The 17,292-nt window shown below is 38.6% G+C and overlaps 1 protein-coding gene and 2 pseudogenes across 6 annotated transcripts in view; 2 read left to right on the top strand and 1 right to left on the bottom strand.

Annotated features, from left to right (window-relative positions):
• Nucleotides 1-2,255: 2,255 nt before the first annotated feature.
• Nucleotides 2,256-17,292, bottom strand: part of CNOT4 (CCR4-NOT transcription complex subunit 4) — a 134,652-nt gene continuing 119,615 nt past the window's right edge. For 4 of the 6 annotated variants that reach the window (XM_011359511.2, XM_011359514.2, XM_011359513.2 and 1 more), the window contains 2 exons: nt 4,361-4,573; nt 2,256-3,659 (listed from right to left, as the gene is read on the bottom strand). In XM_011359511.2, coding sequence (XP_011357813.1) covers nt 3,358-3,659; nt 4,361-4,573 — 515 coding nt within the window. In that variant the 3' untranslated portion in view covers nt 2,256-3,357. The remainder of the gene's footprint in view (nt 3,660-4,360; nt 4,574-17,292) is intronic. The other 2 variants (XM_011359515.1, XM_011359516.1) reach the window with 1 other exon arrangement.
• Nucleotides 6,440-6,558, top strand: LOC111739262 (annotated as a pseudogene).
• LOC111739272 lies at nt 14,877-14,995 on the top strand (annotated as a pseudogene).

Here is a 17,292-nt window from a genome sequence, read left to right as displayed (position 1 = left end):
GGAATCCTAGGAGACAACAGATTAATGTCTTCGAAATTCTAAAAGAAAAAGAATCTACAATTTAGAATCCCGTATCCACCAAATGGTCAACTGAAACGGTATTTTCAGATATGCAAATTACTAAAATATTTATCTTCCGCACACTTTTCTCAAGTTACTGGAGGATGTCACTCCAACAAAATTAGGGAATTAAAAAAAAAAAAAAAGACTAGGATGTGGCATACAGGACTATAGAGAGGAAAGGCCCGAGAAAGAAGCGAAGCGAAAGGAAATACTAGGAATAACAGCTGTGCACCAGATCTAAGTATTGTGACCTGAGAGACAGACATTAAGACATCAGTCCCAAGATTCTCACTGCTATTATACCGACAGACTGCCTGAGTCAGTTTGGTCCAGGTTCTTTTCTGTACTTATCTGATTTTGACCAAATCTAATGAAATTTCTGTTCTCCCCTCCACGCCCTGGTCAATGGCTCCACAGATGCTTATTTTAAACCAGCCCACTCCTATGGGTGTGATCCGACCTACTCCAGAGAGCTGGAAGGAAGTCACGGTGAGTTTAGACACAGAAAACAGACCGTCTCTTTGCCAGACGTCCGGGATCTGGCTGACACGAGTGCTCTGTCAGAAGCCCTGACTGCGCTGGACCCCGTCTCCCACGATTCAATCGTGACTTTGAACACGGTCTTCCTCAAAATGCCTTTTATAAATTATCAGAGAAGGTAAAGTCAAACTATGGCTCACACAATCTGTTTATCTTCTCCTGAAAGCCTTAATCTAATAATCTTGACAATATCGCCCTTTCCTTACACAGCTAGGCTTGGCTTTACTACTCAGCTTTCTCGAATCAAACAATGCGTATTATTCAGGGATACAAACATAAGTGGCAAAACTCTAAAGAAAAGAAAGATTAACACAGAAACCAAGATAATGGTTATTTGTGGTTGGTGAGGAAAGAAAAGGAAGTATGTTGGAGGGGGTCTTCTAAGAAATGGCAGGTTCTGTTTTTAACTGGGGCAGTAGGCACACAGGTATTTATTGTTTTTGTTATTCCTTAAGTGATATTTCTATGTTTTATAGTCTTATGTATGACTCATTAAACATAATCACAGCACAGCCTTACAAGGTACATTTCCCTTCTTTTACAGAAAAGGCAACATTTTTATTGATATACCCATATCTCAGGAACAGCCAATAGCCAACCTCACCTCCGAAGCCTTGATTACAATTCAATGCTACCTGATTATTATATATGTGTTAATCAATCACTTTGCAGTGCAATACAAATATTCAGAGGATTGAAGCCAAGTTCACAGGACAGAGAGAGCCTGAGTTTTTAGTCCTCTCTTCTCCATCCCAGTAACATTTTGGTAAATTAAAAAAAAAAAAAATTTTTACTATCCACTCAGTCGACATCTATTTGTAGTGACATATGAGACTAATCTGTTTACATTTCTCAAAAAACTATGTTGGAAAAAAAATTTTTTTTTTGATGGGGGGAGGTCAGGGGTATTGGTAGTAAATTGAAGTAAAAAGTAAAGGTAAGAAGGAGAAAATCAGTCTGAAAGCACAGAATGTGGTATTTAGAAGATCTACTTAATTCATCCCACAAAGATTCCCTTAATGGATGTGGCTGAAAACGTAAACTCCAGCTTTGAGCTTCTGAATGTAATCCCAGTCAGGACACACAAACTATACAGAATCCTAGGAATCTGGTAGGGAACATGGCAGTTCTGTCCTCCGCTGCCTTTTGGTCAGTGGTGTGACCAACTCTCTGTCATTAGGCGTTCCCTAGAATGGCTGGTCATAAGACTGGACGGTGGGTGTCTACATCAGCGTTCCCACCATGGTACTCTCGCAAGGCACTGCTACGTGTACGGCACACTGGTGGCTGCTGCTCCCGCCAGGCTGACCCAAGACGACCAGCATCTCAGCGCATCAACAGCCCAGCCGTCTGCTCCCTCCTGGCACATAAGGCTTCTCCGTTGGGAAGGCTCATTCTGCGTAACACAACAGCATAGCAGGTATCTTCTACGGAGAGCCACTGGAAGGGGACTCTTGAGGACAAGATGAGCTGAACTTCATGATGGCAAAGACTGACCATACAAGGAATTTTTTTTTCTAATTTCTTCTTCCATACCATCCTCTCTATCATTGAAGATGTAAAATCAATGGAAACCTCTTATGATTGCTATCACAAAATGTTTTGAACTCGCATGCAATAAAATGGAAAAACAAAAAACAAGAACCCAAGGGTCATCATCAAGTTTTCTGTTTTATTTAAGATTTTAGTTTTAATTCTGAAGAAAGAGGTACATTTCCTTGTTTTTAGTTTTAGCGTCAGGTTATAACCAGGTTTCTGTTTTTTTTTTTTTTCTCCTGTCTTTTCAATACTGCACAAACGTCCAGAAACTACAGGGTTAAGTAAAAGCTGCAGGCAAGGAGGTCAGAGATTTGCTCCTGATGGTTATCAGGTGGCCCCAGAGCAGTGCTATATCTCAGAGTGCCTTAGTCAGGTGAATTTAAGGTAAAAGAAAAAAAGATTCTGACAGATGAGAAAGACCAAAGAAATCATTTCTATTTCAGCTCTTATATTATGCATAGGTATTAAATCTGTGAATACTTTTTTTCTTTAAAACATCTGAATTTACTTTAAATCTAAAGCCAAAAAATTTTTTCTCCTTAAAAAAAATCACTTCTCCCCTCATAAACTCTTTAGCAATTGGCCAGTTGCTACTACAGATCAATTTGTCTTTCCATCACCTTCCAATAAATTCTTTTGCTTAACGACACAATCAAGTCCTCTCCATCAACTTGCCAAAAGAATTAAAAGTTAAATTAAATTAAATTAAAAGTGTTTTCCCTGCAATAGTGATAAGCTGAGTATCAGATGGATGCCAGGACCACTGCTTTCCCCCATGCATTTAGCAATCTCATTTCAATTAACCTGGTTTTCAAACTTCTGCAGTTGATAATGCATTTATTTGACCTTTCCTATAGATTAATCGTCATTTTCTGCTAAGCAGATTATGTCATTATTATGCGCAACAGAGAAACAGTAATTTTCTAAGTATCGAGACTGCCCTTTGATTTCTTTTTTTTCCCTCCTTAAAAAGGCATTTTTAGGAAACATTCAACAGTGTCACTCAAATGCTGAATCAACAGAAACTTTTACAATTAAAAAAAAAAGATGGTAATGACCCTGTGATCGCATTGCATCTGGGGGTAGGGAGAAAAAAACTGATCAGGAACTGGATTCTTCAGAACTTAAGAGATGAGAAGGGAGCTGTGGGTGGGCTGGGAGGGAGAAAACAGGGCGGGGCAAATCCTGCATTTTCTAACGGTTTCTCCTCTTTCCCTAATGGCGGTCCAGTGTTGAACTCTGTAGTAAATCTGTGGGGGTTTTGCTGGGGGGTCTGAAGGCCGTCTGAAAGCCTGGGGGTGGGGAGTGGAAGCTGGAAGGGTTTGAAGGAGGAGGGTAGGGGTTCCAACTGGCTCTGTGCAGAGGGATCTGTGTGCTGAAGGGGGCGCTGTGGTGGGCTTGTGACGGCGCGGCACTGGGGCCGTCCATCTCTGTGAGGGCCTGAAGGGACTTTAGCCAGTGTGGAGGATTGTCATCTTGAAGAGAGTCTAAATTGTTTCCTGAAGATGCTGGAATACCTAAGGAGAGAAAAAAAGAAAAAAAAAAAAAAAAGAAAAAACAAGAGGGAAAATGGTGAGTCTGGGCAGAAAGAATAAGAAATCTGGCAAACAGAGATTTTTAAAAAGATGATCAGTTTACCACAATGAAACAGAAGAAGTTACCATTTTAAACTCCTTCCAAATAAGACCTTTTTAATCTTATGTTCCTTTTATCCTCCACCCACAACGACCACGGTTAATTGTCAGAGAAACCCATGCCTCCTCAACTACCCAGACATTGTCCCCCAGTGTCACAGAGGCAGAGCTGCAGGAACGAGTCCCCAGATTGTATGACGTTATTTCCCAATTGTGCTTCTCCTCTAATAAGAATACGTAAACAAGATAGCCTTATAATAGAGAGCTTTATTTTAAAAAGTGGAGTATGTTCCTTTAAGAGGATAAGTCAGACCCTTACTGTACTCAGACCTCAACAATACACACGTGCTCCCAGACGTCAGCGCCTAGTACACCAAAAGCAGCAACCTGGGCACGACATGCCTCATTACACAACTAAGCCGACAGAGTTAAGCAAGACTGCAACCCGCACAACGAAACAAGCCACCTCTCACTTGTGGCTTTGTGAAAAGAAGCTTCTGGTGAAGGGACCTCTGTTTTAATTTAATCTGTGCTAAAAACCAAACTGATGGCAGTCAGTGGAGCTGAAGGAGGGAGAAAGTTACCTGTGATGATGGCTGGGTCTGTCCAGCTGCCAGGGCTGTCCCAACTCAGGCTGTCGGTGGTGGCAGTGTTGGACGGTGGTGCACTGTGGTTGGCGTTGGAGGGGGAGGAGGAATTGGGCAGTCCACCAAAGTTGATGTTAATGTTGGGTAGAAGTGCCCTTAGCCCGTCCTGCCATTCCTTCATATTTAAACTCTCTACAGAACTGCTGTTGTCTGGGAGATTTACCAACAAAAAAATGAAAGATAAAAAAAAAAAATAAAAAGCTGACGTTAGAAACATATGTTGTTCTTTTGTGGTTAAGCGGGAGAAGAATTATTCTTTCTTTACTGAGCATTTAAAACGGGTCGTCCTAGCAAGATAAACTTGGTTAGGATTTGCTCGTGAGCTCAGAGCACCTGAAATAAGTGAGGAAAAACTTGCTCAAGGATCAGGAGAGGGAGCTTCTTGTCCTTCTAGCCTCTTCACCATTTTGTGTTTGCAAATCAACAATTCGGCTTAAAGACTCTCAGTGCTCCAGAGCATTATGTTCTAGCCACATTATGAAGTTCTAGTTAGCGAGGCATTCAGCCAGCTGAGCTGATTTACTCTATTTTTTTTTTTTTAAAAAGCAAGCCTGCAAAGTTCAATACAGGACCTTATTTCTGAGCCCGTTAAATGGAAAAGTCATTTTATGAAGAATAAACATAAGCCAATAAAAAAAGAAAAAGAATCAAGTCCTTTCTGATTATATAACTGGTAATGCATTTCAGAGGAGAAAGGCAGTGCTGAGTAGGCTTTTGAATTTAAAAAGAGTCTTTTCCCCTTAGTCACAAAGGCCAAAGAGGCAGGGGTTAAGCTACCTTTCAGATGGAATAGTTTCCAGCACAGTCTGCTTGCCCTACTGCAACAGAGTTCTCCCCATCTTTTAAAACATGAGTCCTGGAGTCCTACGGTTCTCTGGGTCTATTTCTGAATAGCATCAAACATGATAAGACACTGTCAATGTAAAAAGGCTTTTTATATATTGTGACTTAACTAACTTGATCTATTAATGTCAGAATCCACAGAATAACTAACTGATTAAGGTGGAAAACAGTAAAGTGTAATTACTTAAGATAACTGTTTGAAAATAGGAAGGTAAGTTGAACTACCACTGGAGTTTTTGAGAAGAACAAAGAAAATTATTTCTGTTTCTACAGGACTGATTAGCAATCCCCACTGGTGGTGGTGGTGATGACGATAATGATACTGTGACAAGCCCAGTCTATGCTACTTGGTGAATTCAGAATTTTGTTTTGCACCAATCACTGATCTATGCCAAATTACATCATGTTTCAGCATATGAATCATTTAACCCTATTACCCTTATTTATAAAAAGGCAAAAAACTACAACCGAAACGAACAAAAGTTATCTCTGACTTTTCTAAGATGAAGAAAAGGCAATAAATGCCATACAGACAAGTCAACAGAAGGGAAAATGAATTCTTTCCACCTACTTCCATTTTGCAATCAATGCAACATCCTAAAGCTCACCCTTCTATTCGCATCCTACTATACGTTTGCATCGTGTTGTACAACTTACAAGGCACTCTCATTTGATCCTCATGTTGTGAGGTAGGCAGAGCACGGGGAATAACTTGCATTTAACAGATAAAGGTATAGACTCCAGAACAACTGGCCCAAGGTACAGCGAGGACTTAAATCCAGACCGTATCTGACTTGGTTTTTTAATAACATCAATTCTCTCTTTCTTCATCTATTTTGTATAGACTAGTAATTGACTTTTTAATGGGTTGAATATTTAAGGGAAAACCCAGGAGCCTATGAAACCCATGATTAAAAGGAGGCAGAAAAGAAAAGCAGAAAGCATATAATATGTCCACTTCAATGATTAGCAGGATAGAGAAATATTTTGGCTGAAGGAACAAACTGGGCTTTGTGGTGAGGGAGGAGATTCTAATCACCATTATCAGTTTCCCTCTGGCTCCAACTGCATGAGGCATTATCAAGATCACACTAATAAAGTCCTAGGACACCGTCAGTTGCAGGAAGGTTTGGTGGCTATGGTGTACTCTAACCTTTAAAGCAGTCAAACTGAGTCTACGGCCCTGCCACCCTGAACATGCCCGATCCTGTCTGATCTCGGAAGCTAAGTAGGGTCAGGCCTGGTTAGTACTTGGATGGGATTCCACCAAGGAAGACCAGGTGCTGTAGGTGTAAAAAAATAAAATAAAATAAGGGGTTGTAAGCTGACAAGGTTCTTGCAGTCTGTGAGGTCAACCAAGGGTTACCTTGCCTAAAAAATAAAAATAAATAAAAGTAAAAGAAATAAAGCAGTCAAACTGTCAGACTCAATAACCTGAGATCGTTTTCAGTTAATCAGAAACTGAACTCCAAATAGGAAAAATTCTTCGGAGGAATGTAAAATCTCCCTGATAGAAAAAAGATGATATATAACTACATGGGAACGTTTTGAGGAAGATGAATGTTCTGGTACTAGGCAGTCAGTCAGTAAGAAGCCTCAGATGCAGATAATTTAAGCCTCTCTCTTCCACAGAGTAGCGAGAAAGAAAATACCCTTAACTCTCTAAGACTGATTTCCTCCTAAGTTTTGCTTTACCTTTAAGTGAGAACTGGAACTAAGGAGCCCTTAAGTCTGCATTACAGAATAACACAGCACTTACATAAAGTTTATCTGAAAAGTAGGATTATAATAAAGTCAAAAGATATTTGTTCATGGGCAGGGGATATATGAGAACTCTGTCTACTTTCCACTCAATTAAAACTGCTCTAAATAATAAAGTCTATTTTTATAAAAGACACGTTTCTGATTTTAGACTAATGAAATCAAGCAAGAGTGTGCCAAAGAGATTCACGAATGGCACGTGATATAGAAACAGTGAGAAACTTAGATCCTTCCAGGTAAACTATGATTATAAGATACCTTGCGAAATAAATTAGCTAGTGTATAACTCTTATAATCTGGCCCAAAAAAGTCACAAGCCCTAGACTTCCTGGGAGCCTGACAGCATGGGTGAGTAGTTAACAGGGAAGCTGCAAGTGTCACAGGGAAGTAGACTGACATCTTCACCTCCTGGAAGGGACCACTATTCCAAGTAGCTCAGGAGAAGTTTTCCTCACTATTTTTCCACAATGGCTATACCAAGTGTTGGCACAAAGAACGGGCAAGAGAAAGAAAATCAGTTAAATCATAATCCCGTCAAAATAAATCACCCTCTTTACCAGCTCCCTGCTTCTGACCCAAGTTGGTTTTAGCTGCGAAGCCTTTCCGTAATTCCATTCCTTGCAATACAAACAGCAGGGTTCGTCAACTGCGGCACCACCGGCATTTTGGACTATATAATTATTTGTCATAAGAGCTGTTCTATGCATTATAGGAGGTTTTTAGCAGCATCCCTGGTCTCTACCCACTAGAGGCCAGTACTGTGCACACACATCCCTCATTTTGACAACCAAAACTGCCAATGGCTCATGGGGGGCAAATTCATTACTGGTGGGGGACCACTGACATGAAGGAAGATTCCTTTGTTCTGGGGCTCTAAATAATCTCACTCGAATACAATGTCCCTTTCAAATAATACCAGGGCTCTGACCACTAGACTCAACCAGATGCCGCTTCATTTCTCTTTATTTATAAATAGAACTTCACACTGAGGTACAATTCAGTAAGTACAAGTCGGTAGGTCTAATGGCTGGAAAACTGCAGATGTACTGTATAAGGCAATTCCACATGGGTCATTAATATAACTTCGGACACATAAGTCATTTTCTTAATGTCTCCAAACCCTACTTCATAAGTAGGAATAACATCTGCCTTATTGTCTCATAAAGATAAAATAAAATAGGAAAAAGAAAAGCCATGTGAAGGCCATTTATTACCTGATAAATGCTATCGACAATTTTTTTCTCTAGTGCTAAACAGACAATAAACTTTCCAAAAAGCCAAGGCAAAGGAATTCTCACTTGCCAAGAACTGGCTCTGTCCGCGACAGCCTGCCCGACAGCCTGCCCGACAACGCAGGGCTGACACCCAGCATTCTCGCAGAAGCACTGCGGACGCGATCTAATTAATAAGCCTTCTCGCCACCAAAATATTGCAAAGACAAATAAAATATGAGAAAGCATTTTCCATATTCCACAAGAAAGGCTGGAAAAGACCAAGTACAATGAAAATCAAGTTACTATATTTTATATTAAAAATGACAGTGATTTTGTTTTTAAAGTATTCGGTTAGCAGTAGTAGTAGTAGATAACACATTAGGAAAAGACTGTATATTTTTAAAGGATTGCTAACACCTTCAATATTTTATGTTAAAAACTAATTTTAATTTGTAATTTTTAAATATGTACAACAAAACACTATTTTTGGTTCTAAATAATTTGAGGGCGGGAGACTAGGTCAAGTTGCTTGTAGTTCCATTTTTCAGTACAGACCTCAAAAAAATTTAAAGTACTTTCAAGATGCCATGCACCACACTCTCTCATTCCATTGTGTAAGGAGTATCAGTACAGTACACTTTCGGTTTACCTGGCTCAGAACACCTCGTATTAAAGAAGAAATTACAGTTAAAATCCTGCCAGCTTGCTGGTAGACTAACACACCCAGTCTGTAACAAGTCGATCATCGCACACTAAGCAAGCTGACAAATCTAGTTTTTAGCAACAATAAGAATTATAAAATGCATGTGTTAAGGCTGCCAAGATAAAAGTCAAAGGTACTATTTACCGAATACGCACAAAGAGGACAAAGCATTTAAAGCATGACTCCCGTTCTCAAGCTTAACGTCTAGAGGGTGAGACAACGTGAAAACGGAACAAGTTCAACAACTGAAATCTGTAAAAGCAGTGAGGAAATGTCCTGGGGTTGTACGTGATTAATAAACGCTATAAAAGTTCAGGAAAAAGAGAGGCCAGTTAGGCACACGTGTGGCAACGTGCTGGTGGGTGAAGAACAGTAGCTGTCGCTTATTCATGGAGTTGTTACTACACAGATCCCCTGCGCCTGAAAACCCACAAGCTGAAACTACTTTTGGTATTTTTGTGCAACAGTAGACTAGTCCAACTGCTTAAAAGGAAGTGTAGAGAAAGCCACGTTTTATAAGCAATGACTATATTTCAAGACAAAAGTAAGCCGTGTTCTGACATGAGACTTTTCACAGAAAACGATAAAGCAGGAAAAAATGAATGGCCTAAGCAAGAGGACACAGTTGGCATGATAGTGGCCAACTGGGTTTCTTCCCCTTCTGTTCCTCAGATAAACTGCAATGCGTTAGTTATGATGAAATGCGAAACTTTGCTACAGATAGCAAAATTGTGGGAAAATATGCTCCTTATGAAAAGTTGTCACTAGTGACAAGCCAATGAGCTTTTCCACTAGGCATAAAATCTTCACCTGAGAGAATGATTTTCCAACTGGTCTCACAGACTGCAAAACCATCTCAGGAGCCACTGAGGAGGAAGCTGGGGAGACAGGGCACACACGTCCCCTCGTCCCCAATCTGATTTCATCTATTTCACATATTAGGGTACCACGTAAGATTATATTTGGAAAACAAGATCCGCTGCTGGGAGTGAAAACAGAAGATTTATGCGTAATGACGGCACGGTGAGATAAAGCACACTCAGGAGGAACCCTGAAACGAAAGGCAATTCCGAGTATTTGTTTCCTCTGATGCAATCTGTAGGTCAGGATTTTCCGTCTCCGCCTGGAATTCTTGCCTCTACCTTCTTTTTGGTTCCCCCTTCCCCCCACCTCCACAAGGTCTTTTCATGAAACAATAAACACGCAGGCCTCATTAATTAAACTATCTAGATGCAACTAAATTCACAAATCCACCACTTTCTCTACTTTCATGTTTGGGTAGGGATGGCTGGTCCATATTTGGCCCTGATCTTTAAGCTACTCCATTTCAATTGAGCCAGCGACCTCTTACTTCAAGTAAAATTCCTCTCTTAATGGTCAAATTCACCCCCAACTGTGTAGTCAGTCCCAGTCACAAAATATTCCTAGAAGAGATTATTCCACTCTTCCGTTTTTAAGCCTTTTTTTTTAATGGTTACTCCCCAAAGCCTGAATCTGCAACCTGATCTTTTTTTTTTTTTCCCCTGAAAAGCGTTTATCTTCCTTTTCTATCTTTTATACTGTAAAGTTTACAGTTCAAAGTCAGAAGCTCCCTCCAGTGGTTGGGTTATTAACAAGTCTTTCTTGGTACAAGTGGTTGTACGTCAGAAGTCCAGTTCCCACTATGATTCCTCCTTGCCAGATTTTCAAATCTGGCATACATTTTTAGGACACAGGGTACAGCCTGTCTCAGCCACTACACCCTTTTCTACACACACACTTACCTCACTCTGTTATATATTATTTCCTATCAGTTTTGGGACAGAGTCCATCTCCAACAGTATATGATTTTAAGAAAGCCGAAACTTTCTCCAACTTCAACAACGTATCTCTAGCAACTCAAATGTAAACAAATTATGCCTGTCATGTATGTTAAACCAAACATTAAAGAGCACACAAAATTGCTCCTATCAGAACCTAAAAGAAAGCCTTCATGATATAGGCATGCTGTACTTTAGGACAACCACAAAAATCATTTCAATTTATTAACTAAAATTTGCAGTGAAAATGACTACTACGTGAATGGATTCTTTCAAACAGATTTATAAAATCAGACTTTATGAAAACCAGTTATCCTACTTAAACAAATAGTTTGACACTCAAATTTCTAAAATTATGTTTATCTTGAAGCAAGCTAGACCAGTACTGCAGAGCAGATTTGCTGGGGCACAGACAAAAATCTTAAGGGTTTAATAGACCTGAAAGTAGTGATAAATTCTAAGACCTCAAATATAAAAGAGTTCTGAGGACGGAGTAACTTGAACAACAACAACAACAACAACAAAAGGTAAAATGTTTTCCCACTAGAAGCAGAACAACATAAACAGGAAGAGAGGCCAAGAGAATATGATTTGTGCTTTCTAGACTCTGTCATTATTTCTTGTCTTTCTCCTTGTCCAGAATGCTTTCCTGATCTCTTCAATTTTTATGCAACCATCTTTTCTCTTCTACTCAGATCATTCCAGATGACAGCACTTATGGTCTGAACCACCCTCATCTGGCAGCAAACTGTGCCGTGACATCTACTGTAGTTAACTGCTTACCAACTGCATGCATTCATATCTTCTCCCTCACAACTCTACTGGAAGGTCTCCATATTTTGTACATTCTTCAGAATGTAGCTCAGTGTCTTAGAAACTGACATGCTTCAGGATATCCTCTGAATCTGCTGAACTGAAGGTTGAACTTGACAGAAGATGGCAATCACTTTGCCTCCAAAATCTTGTTTAATGCGTATCTGTATAATGCTACGAATCAAATAATTCTTGCCAAAGAGATGTAAATCCTTCTGCAATCAGCTAACTTAGGGTCCAAAGGGTTTTTCTGCATGTAAACTGAGAGAAAGGAACCACTAAGATGATGTTTTCAATAGTGCTTGAGATGCCAAAACAGAAGCAAATATAACTGGCAAAATATAATTTTTAAAATCCAACACACTAAAATTAAATAAGAAAAATTTCGAAGATACTTTAATATTATGTGTACAGGATAAACGGGTCTATTAACTATAGACTATCATTTTTCTACACTAGACACTGTTTGGCCACTCGCTGTACTTTCTGTACTTGATCACTTTAGTAACAACAATCCAATGAGCTAAGTATTAACTTCATTTTACAAACAAGGAGACTGAGTGGCTCTGGTAGTTTAAGAAATTTGCCCAAGGTTGTACAGTTAAAAACTGCCAAAGTCAGTATAACCCAGTCTGACTCTAAAGCATTTCTTGTCACCGTCAAGCGCATTACCAACCAGTCCTTATCCTGGCAGGTCTCAAAAGGCCAAGAGAAGGGGAGGGCAGACATGTCTACAAACTACACTCTGTGATAACAAATGCTATTCTGGTATGAAAGGGCATAAAGAAGAAAACGAACAGTTCTGCTATTCTACATGCAGGATAAGCAGGAACCGGAAAAGCTCGGAGGAAGAGAAGCTGATATGGAAGAGGAAAGGGCATTCCATACAGAACAGAGAACAGCAGGCACAGCTACGCACACAACATAGTAGGAACATTTCAAAATACAAGTAGAGCTGTTTGGTGCAATGTGTACTTTTCTAGATCTATAATTCTGTTTGGGGGAGAATCGGATCTCATGGGAACCAGGAAAGCATCTACATGTTTGTTTTATGAAGGATGTAAGGAAGCAAAATCAAAAAAAAAAAAAAAAACAGGGAAAAATTCTCAATATAAAGCTATATATAGAATGAGGAAAAAGTAAACTCAAAATTTAATGCAAAAGATAAATACATTCTTAGAAGCATTATAGCCTAGATTAGATGGAACCTACACCAAAATGCACAGGCAACAGAGCTAAATGATAGGGAAGGACAAAAATCCAATATAAGTAATGCACACAATCTGAAACCAGAGGCGTGGAAGGTGGCATGTAAGTGAGCACAAAACTGAGCACTGACTGTGAGCAAAGCTGTATGAGGACATCCAAAGATGATCAAGGGAGCTTGTCACCCAGGAGAGGACATACAGATCACAAGAATATGATCCCACCAAAACATGATAAAACTGCAGAGATAGGAAGGGTGTCGACTACCCTAATACCTGAGGTCTAAATCTACTGGAAGAAAATAAACCTGATAAAATTCACTTCCTGCACCTATCTTTCTCAAGGTGGAAACAAGGAGGGAAATTTATACTCTTGAGTTGTGACCAACGAAGAACTGCTTGGCTACTGAGAACATGATAGAAGCCCTAAAGGGTATGTGACATAATTCTAGGATTTGCAGAAGCAGGAATAAGAATTGGCTGGCTGGCATGCTGGCTATTTTTGCAATTACCACAGTGTATTGTAATCATCCATTTACATGTCAGTTTTTCCTATTAGACTGCTAGCTCCTCCAGGAAATGGGCCTTGATTTAATCCTCTTTGCATATAGTGAATGATCCCTGAACCTGAATCTCACGAGGTATTTTAAGCTTCCTGAATGCACAGCCTCGGACATTTGCTTCTAGGTTTTCTGAGATAACAGCTTTTCACAAAAGGACAAAAAAGGATGGGTCAGGGTGGTCCCAGAGTTCCAGGGAGTAGTGCTTCATAGGCCACAGAAGATGCTAAAATATGACATTCTGACTATGCAATAATGATTCTAGTAAGGAAAACTGGGAAGAAATCTAAAAAAACCAGTTGTTGCACAGAGAGAATCTCATGGGATTAGATTTGAAAAGAAAAGATGGATGGAGGTATATAACCTACCTGTATGTAAGAGTATCATAATCCTTGAAGATTAAAATCAGAATCCATAATGACTGAAGCTTGTGAAAAATGATGAAGGCAAGAAAAAGCTAAATTCGAATAGAAAATTAGGAAAAGTCACTACTCAACCTGTCACAACGTTAAACCCCAAGAGAAGACAGAGGTACGTACTTCCATCTTCATTTTGCCTCCTTCCATCTTCTTTATAAAAGAGCACACAATCCTCAAACCAGAAAGGACAGACAGAGCAACGTATAGAAGATAACTGTCAGTACAGATGCAAAGACAGTAGAATAACTCAATTTAAATAAGTTCAAAATCTCTGGGTACAAAATAATTCTATCCCAGGGTATTAATCCTCAGGTGTGACCATAAAACCACTGTTAAGAGAAATGCCAGAAAAGGAGGAATGGTAGACTCTATTAGCTACATGCTTATTAGTTCTTGGGAAAATTCTGAAACAGATTAGAAGCTGGATGATTTTTTTTTAGAAATGACTATGATAGGTTTAAGCAAGCACTGCTCTATTGCTTGTGTTCAGCAGCATTTTTCGTGAGAAATAATATGTAGCATTTGTCTAGAGCCTCAGTTCTCTTCTAACTGAAATACTCAAGAAGTTAAACTTTTAATTTTGAAGTGGAACAAGTAGTCAGGGAGGCAGGTTCTACTGACGATTGTTTTCTATTGGGAAAGTCCTCCTTCTATAACTCATGGTCCATTTCCTTTCTTCTTCTGTTTCCTGCCCACACCCAAAGACTGCAGCTAGCTCCAGTCCCATCTCAGTGACACATCGATTACATAAAACAAAAGTAACAGAGTGATCAATGAGAGTGAAAATGCATTTCCATAAAGAACCAATCATATCGAAGTAATTTATTCTTTAGGTAGGCATCCTAGGGTGTCATAAATATATCTTGAACTCAGTTGTTTCTGATAAGTTTTCTGATGGTAACATTTTGGGATAAGATGAGAGAGTATGGCACAGATTCCAGCAAAGTTTAGATTAATTTTCACAGAATTTAAGATACTGTGTGTCGGCCTAAAAGTTCCTGAGCTACCACTTGGCCTATCTTTTGACTCCATGCTTTTTATTATACTTAACAAAACCCACAAAATTAACTTAAATATGCAAATGAAAGCCAATTCTAGAGATGACAAAATCTATAATTAAAACTGCAACTATTCTTGTCTATGGTCATGCCACCCTGAACAGGCCCGATCCCCTCTGATCTCAGAAGCTAAGCAGGGTCGAGCCTGGTTAGTACTTGGATGGGAGGCCACCTAGGAAGACCAGGTGCTGCAGGTGCAAAAAATAATAATAATAATAAAAGTAAAATAAGGGACTGTAAGCTGACAAGGTCCTCGCAATCTGTGAGGTCAACCAAGGGTTGACTCGCCTAAAAAAAAAAAAAAGTAAAACTGCAACTATTCTTAAGTTCTTCAAACTTAAATTCTTGAAATTTAAATTTAAATTCTTCAAATATTTTAATGTTACTACTAACATTTATCTTATCACTTTATAACCACGTAGTTCTTTCATAAGATAAACTTGTAAGATAGTGACACATAAACAAGATACACTCTACATCAAATCCAAACACATAAAAATTTAACAGATATATATATTTGGATGTCTACAAATGCATTTGCAAGGCACGATATGGAAGAATCTAATTAACCAGTCGTGTGTACGAAAAAAGGTCTAGCCTACAAGACCTTAACAGGCTTATAATAAATATGACAACTGGGTAATGGAACTTCTAAAAAGGTAACATTAAGACCATGGAAACTGATATGTCTAAATCAGCAATTGTATAACATTAGGCAAATCACAAATGAGCCTTAGTTTCCCCATTTACAAAATGGGGATGATATTTACCTCATAAATGATTTTATTAAAAAATTCTGCCAACTGTAAAGAAATATTCAAATATTAGTAATAATATTTTTAATAAAAAAGTAGGTCATCATCTAATCACATCTGGGTTATTATATTACGGTGTGTGCTTCATAGTTTAAGAAAGGCATTCACTGTCAAGTCGAAATACACGTAGAGGAGAACTGGACTACAGAGAGAACAAAAAACCATGTTAAGTACGGAACGGTTGGGAAAACTAAGAATTTTTCATCTACATTTAAGACGTCTCTAGACAAGTGGTAACTGCTTTCATATATTTAACCAGAAGTACAAATGGGAAAAAGATTTTGGTTTAACCAAGAAAAAAATAACAATTACAAGCGCCTTTAAGACTCCTTCCTACTTAGGAAAGTAGAGGGAAGAGAGAGAGGATCACAAATGAGAAACTGGATTAAGAAGTGTTATTAGGTAAAATTTTTTAAGGTTAGTGTGATGGGGAGCTGGTCTTGGGAAAACAAGGAAAAGTCAAGAGTTGAGGTTTCCATAGTTAGGAGGTAATAAAGACAGAAGAAAAGAGCTGATTCATGGAGTGATGAGGGGACTCTTAACACTGACTGCCACAGTACAACCAAGATGTAAGTCAGAACTCATGTGCAAATGAATCTGATTAAAAGCTTCCAAAAGTCCAGATGTAACACAAAGCAGATCCAAGCTTCGCAGGCCTCCAGAAGCAAAAAGACACTAACATCACTCGCTCAAACATAAGCTTTCATTCAATGAACATTTATTGAATGTCTACTCTCTATCATTTTCTCCGGTGTTTGATGCCATAATATTCTGCAGCAACCTCCTAAAAGTCATGCTGTTCTGCTTTGTTTTTACATTTCTTCAGTGGATCATTGGAAGTCGGCCATTCTGAACAAAGTCAGTGATAGCTTTTGATAGTGTGGCACCAATAAAATGTTTATATGGTAGGGATAAGTTCCTCTTCAGGCTCATATTCAGACCAAAGTATTTTGCTGCCTAACCAGCAAATCCCCTATGGTTATGTGTCTATTGAAATTCCTAGACTTCCGATGTTCATAATTTTCCAAATTAAAAGATTTCCAAATTTTCTAAAAGTTATTAAATACTACAAATCCAGTTTTTTACTCAATTTGATCATACAGCTCACTTTCATTTCAACAGTAAAAATCATTCGGTCTTATCTTTTTCTGAGAAATGGCTCTTCAGATTATAAATCAAAGTCACAAAAATACTAAAGAGAAGACTAAAATTATCCATGCTCTGAAACGATTTTAATGGATGAATTCTTCATAATCCAGCTAAGAGCTTCATTTTTAGAAAATATTTTTAAGTATTAAAACAATAACTTTATTTCTTAATTTCAGAAAAAAATTATTTCAGGAAATGAATTAACTTTCTCAGAGTTTTATACTAAAACTAAATGAAACAGATATGAGTACAGTCATGGTGACAGATATTTCCAGACCAACAGACCAAGCATACACCTCTGAGAGTTGACGTTCTCATTGGACTATTTACCCAAGCCAAGAGATAGGTGTTAAAGTTTGTTTTGAGGCTGTTTTATACATAAACATTTGATTTTTCAGAACAAGCATGTATATTTTGAAATTTAACTATTTCAGCTATGTAATAAATAACATAAAAAAGACTATTTTACTTTTTCTCCTCACTATTTATTCACTAAGTACGGAAAATAAAAAACTTTTTGCTTCCAACTT

This window comes from Pteropus vampyrus, unplaced genomic scaffold (genome assembly GCF_000151845.1).
Source record: "Pteropus vampyrus isolate Shadow unplaced genomic scaffold, Pvam_2.0 Scaffold48, whole genome shotgun sequence".
NCBI lineage: Eukaryota > Metazoa > Chordata > Mammalia > Chiroptera > Pteropodidae > Pteropus > Pteropus vampyrus.
This window is presented reverse-complemented; position numbering and strand designations above follow the sequence as displayed.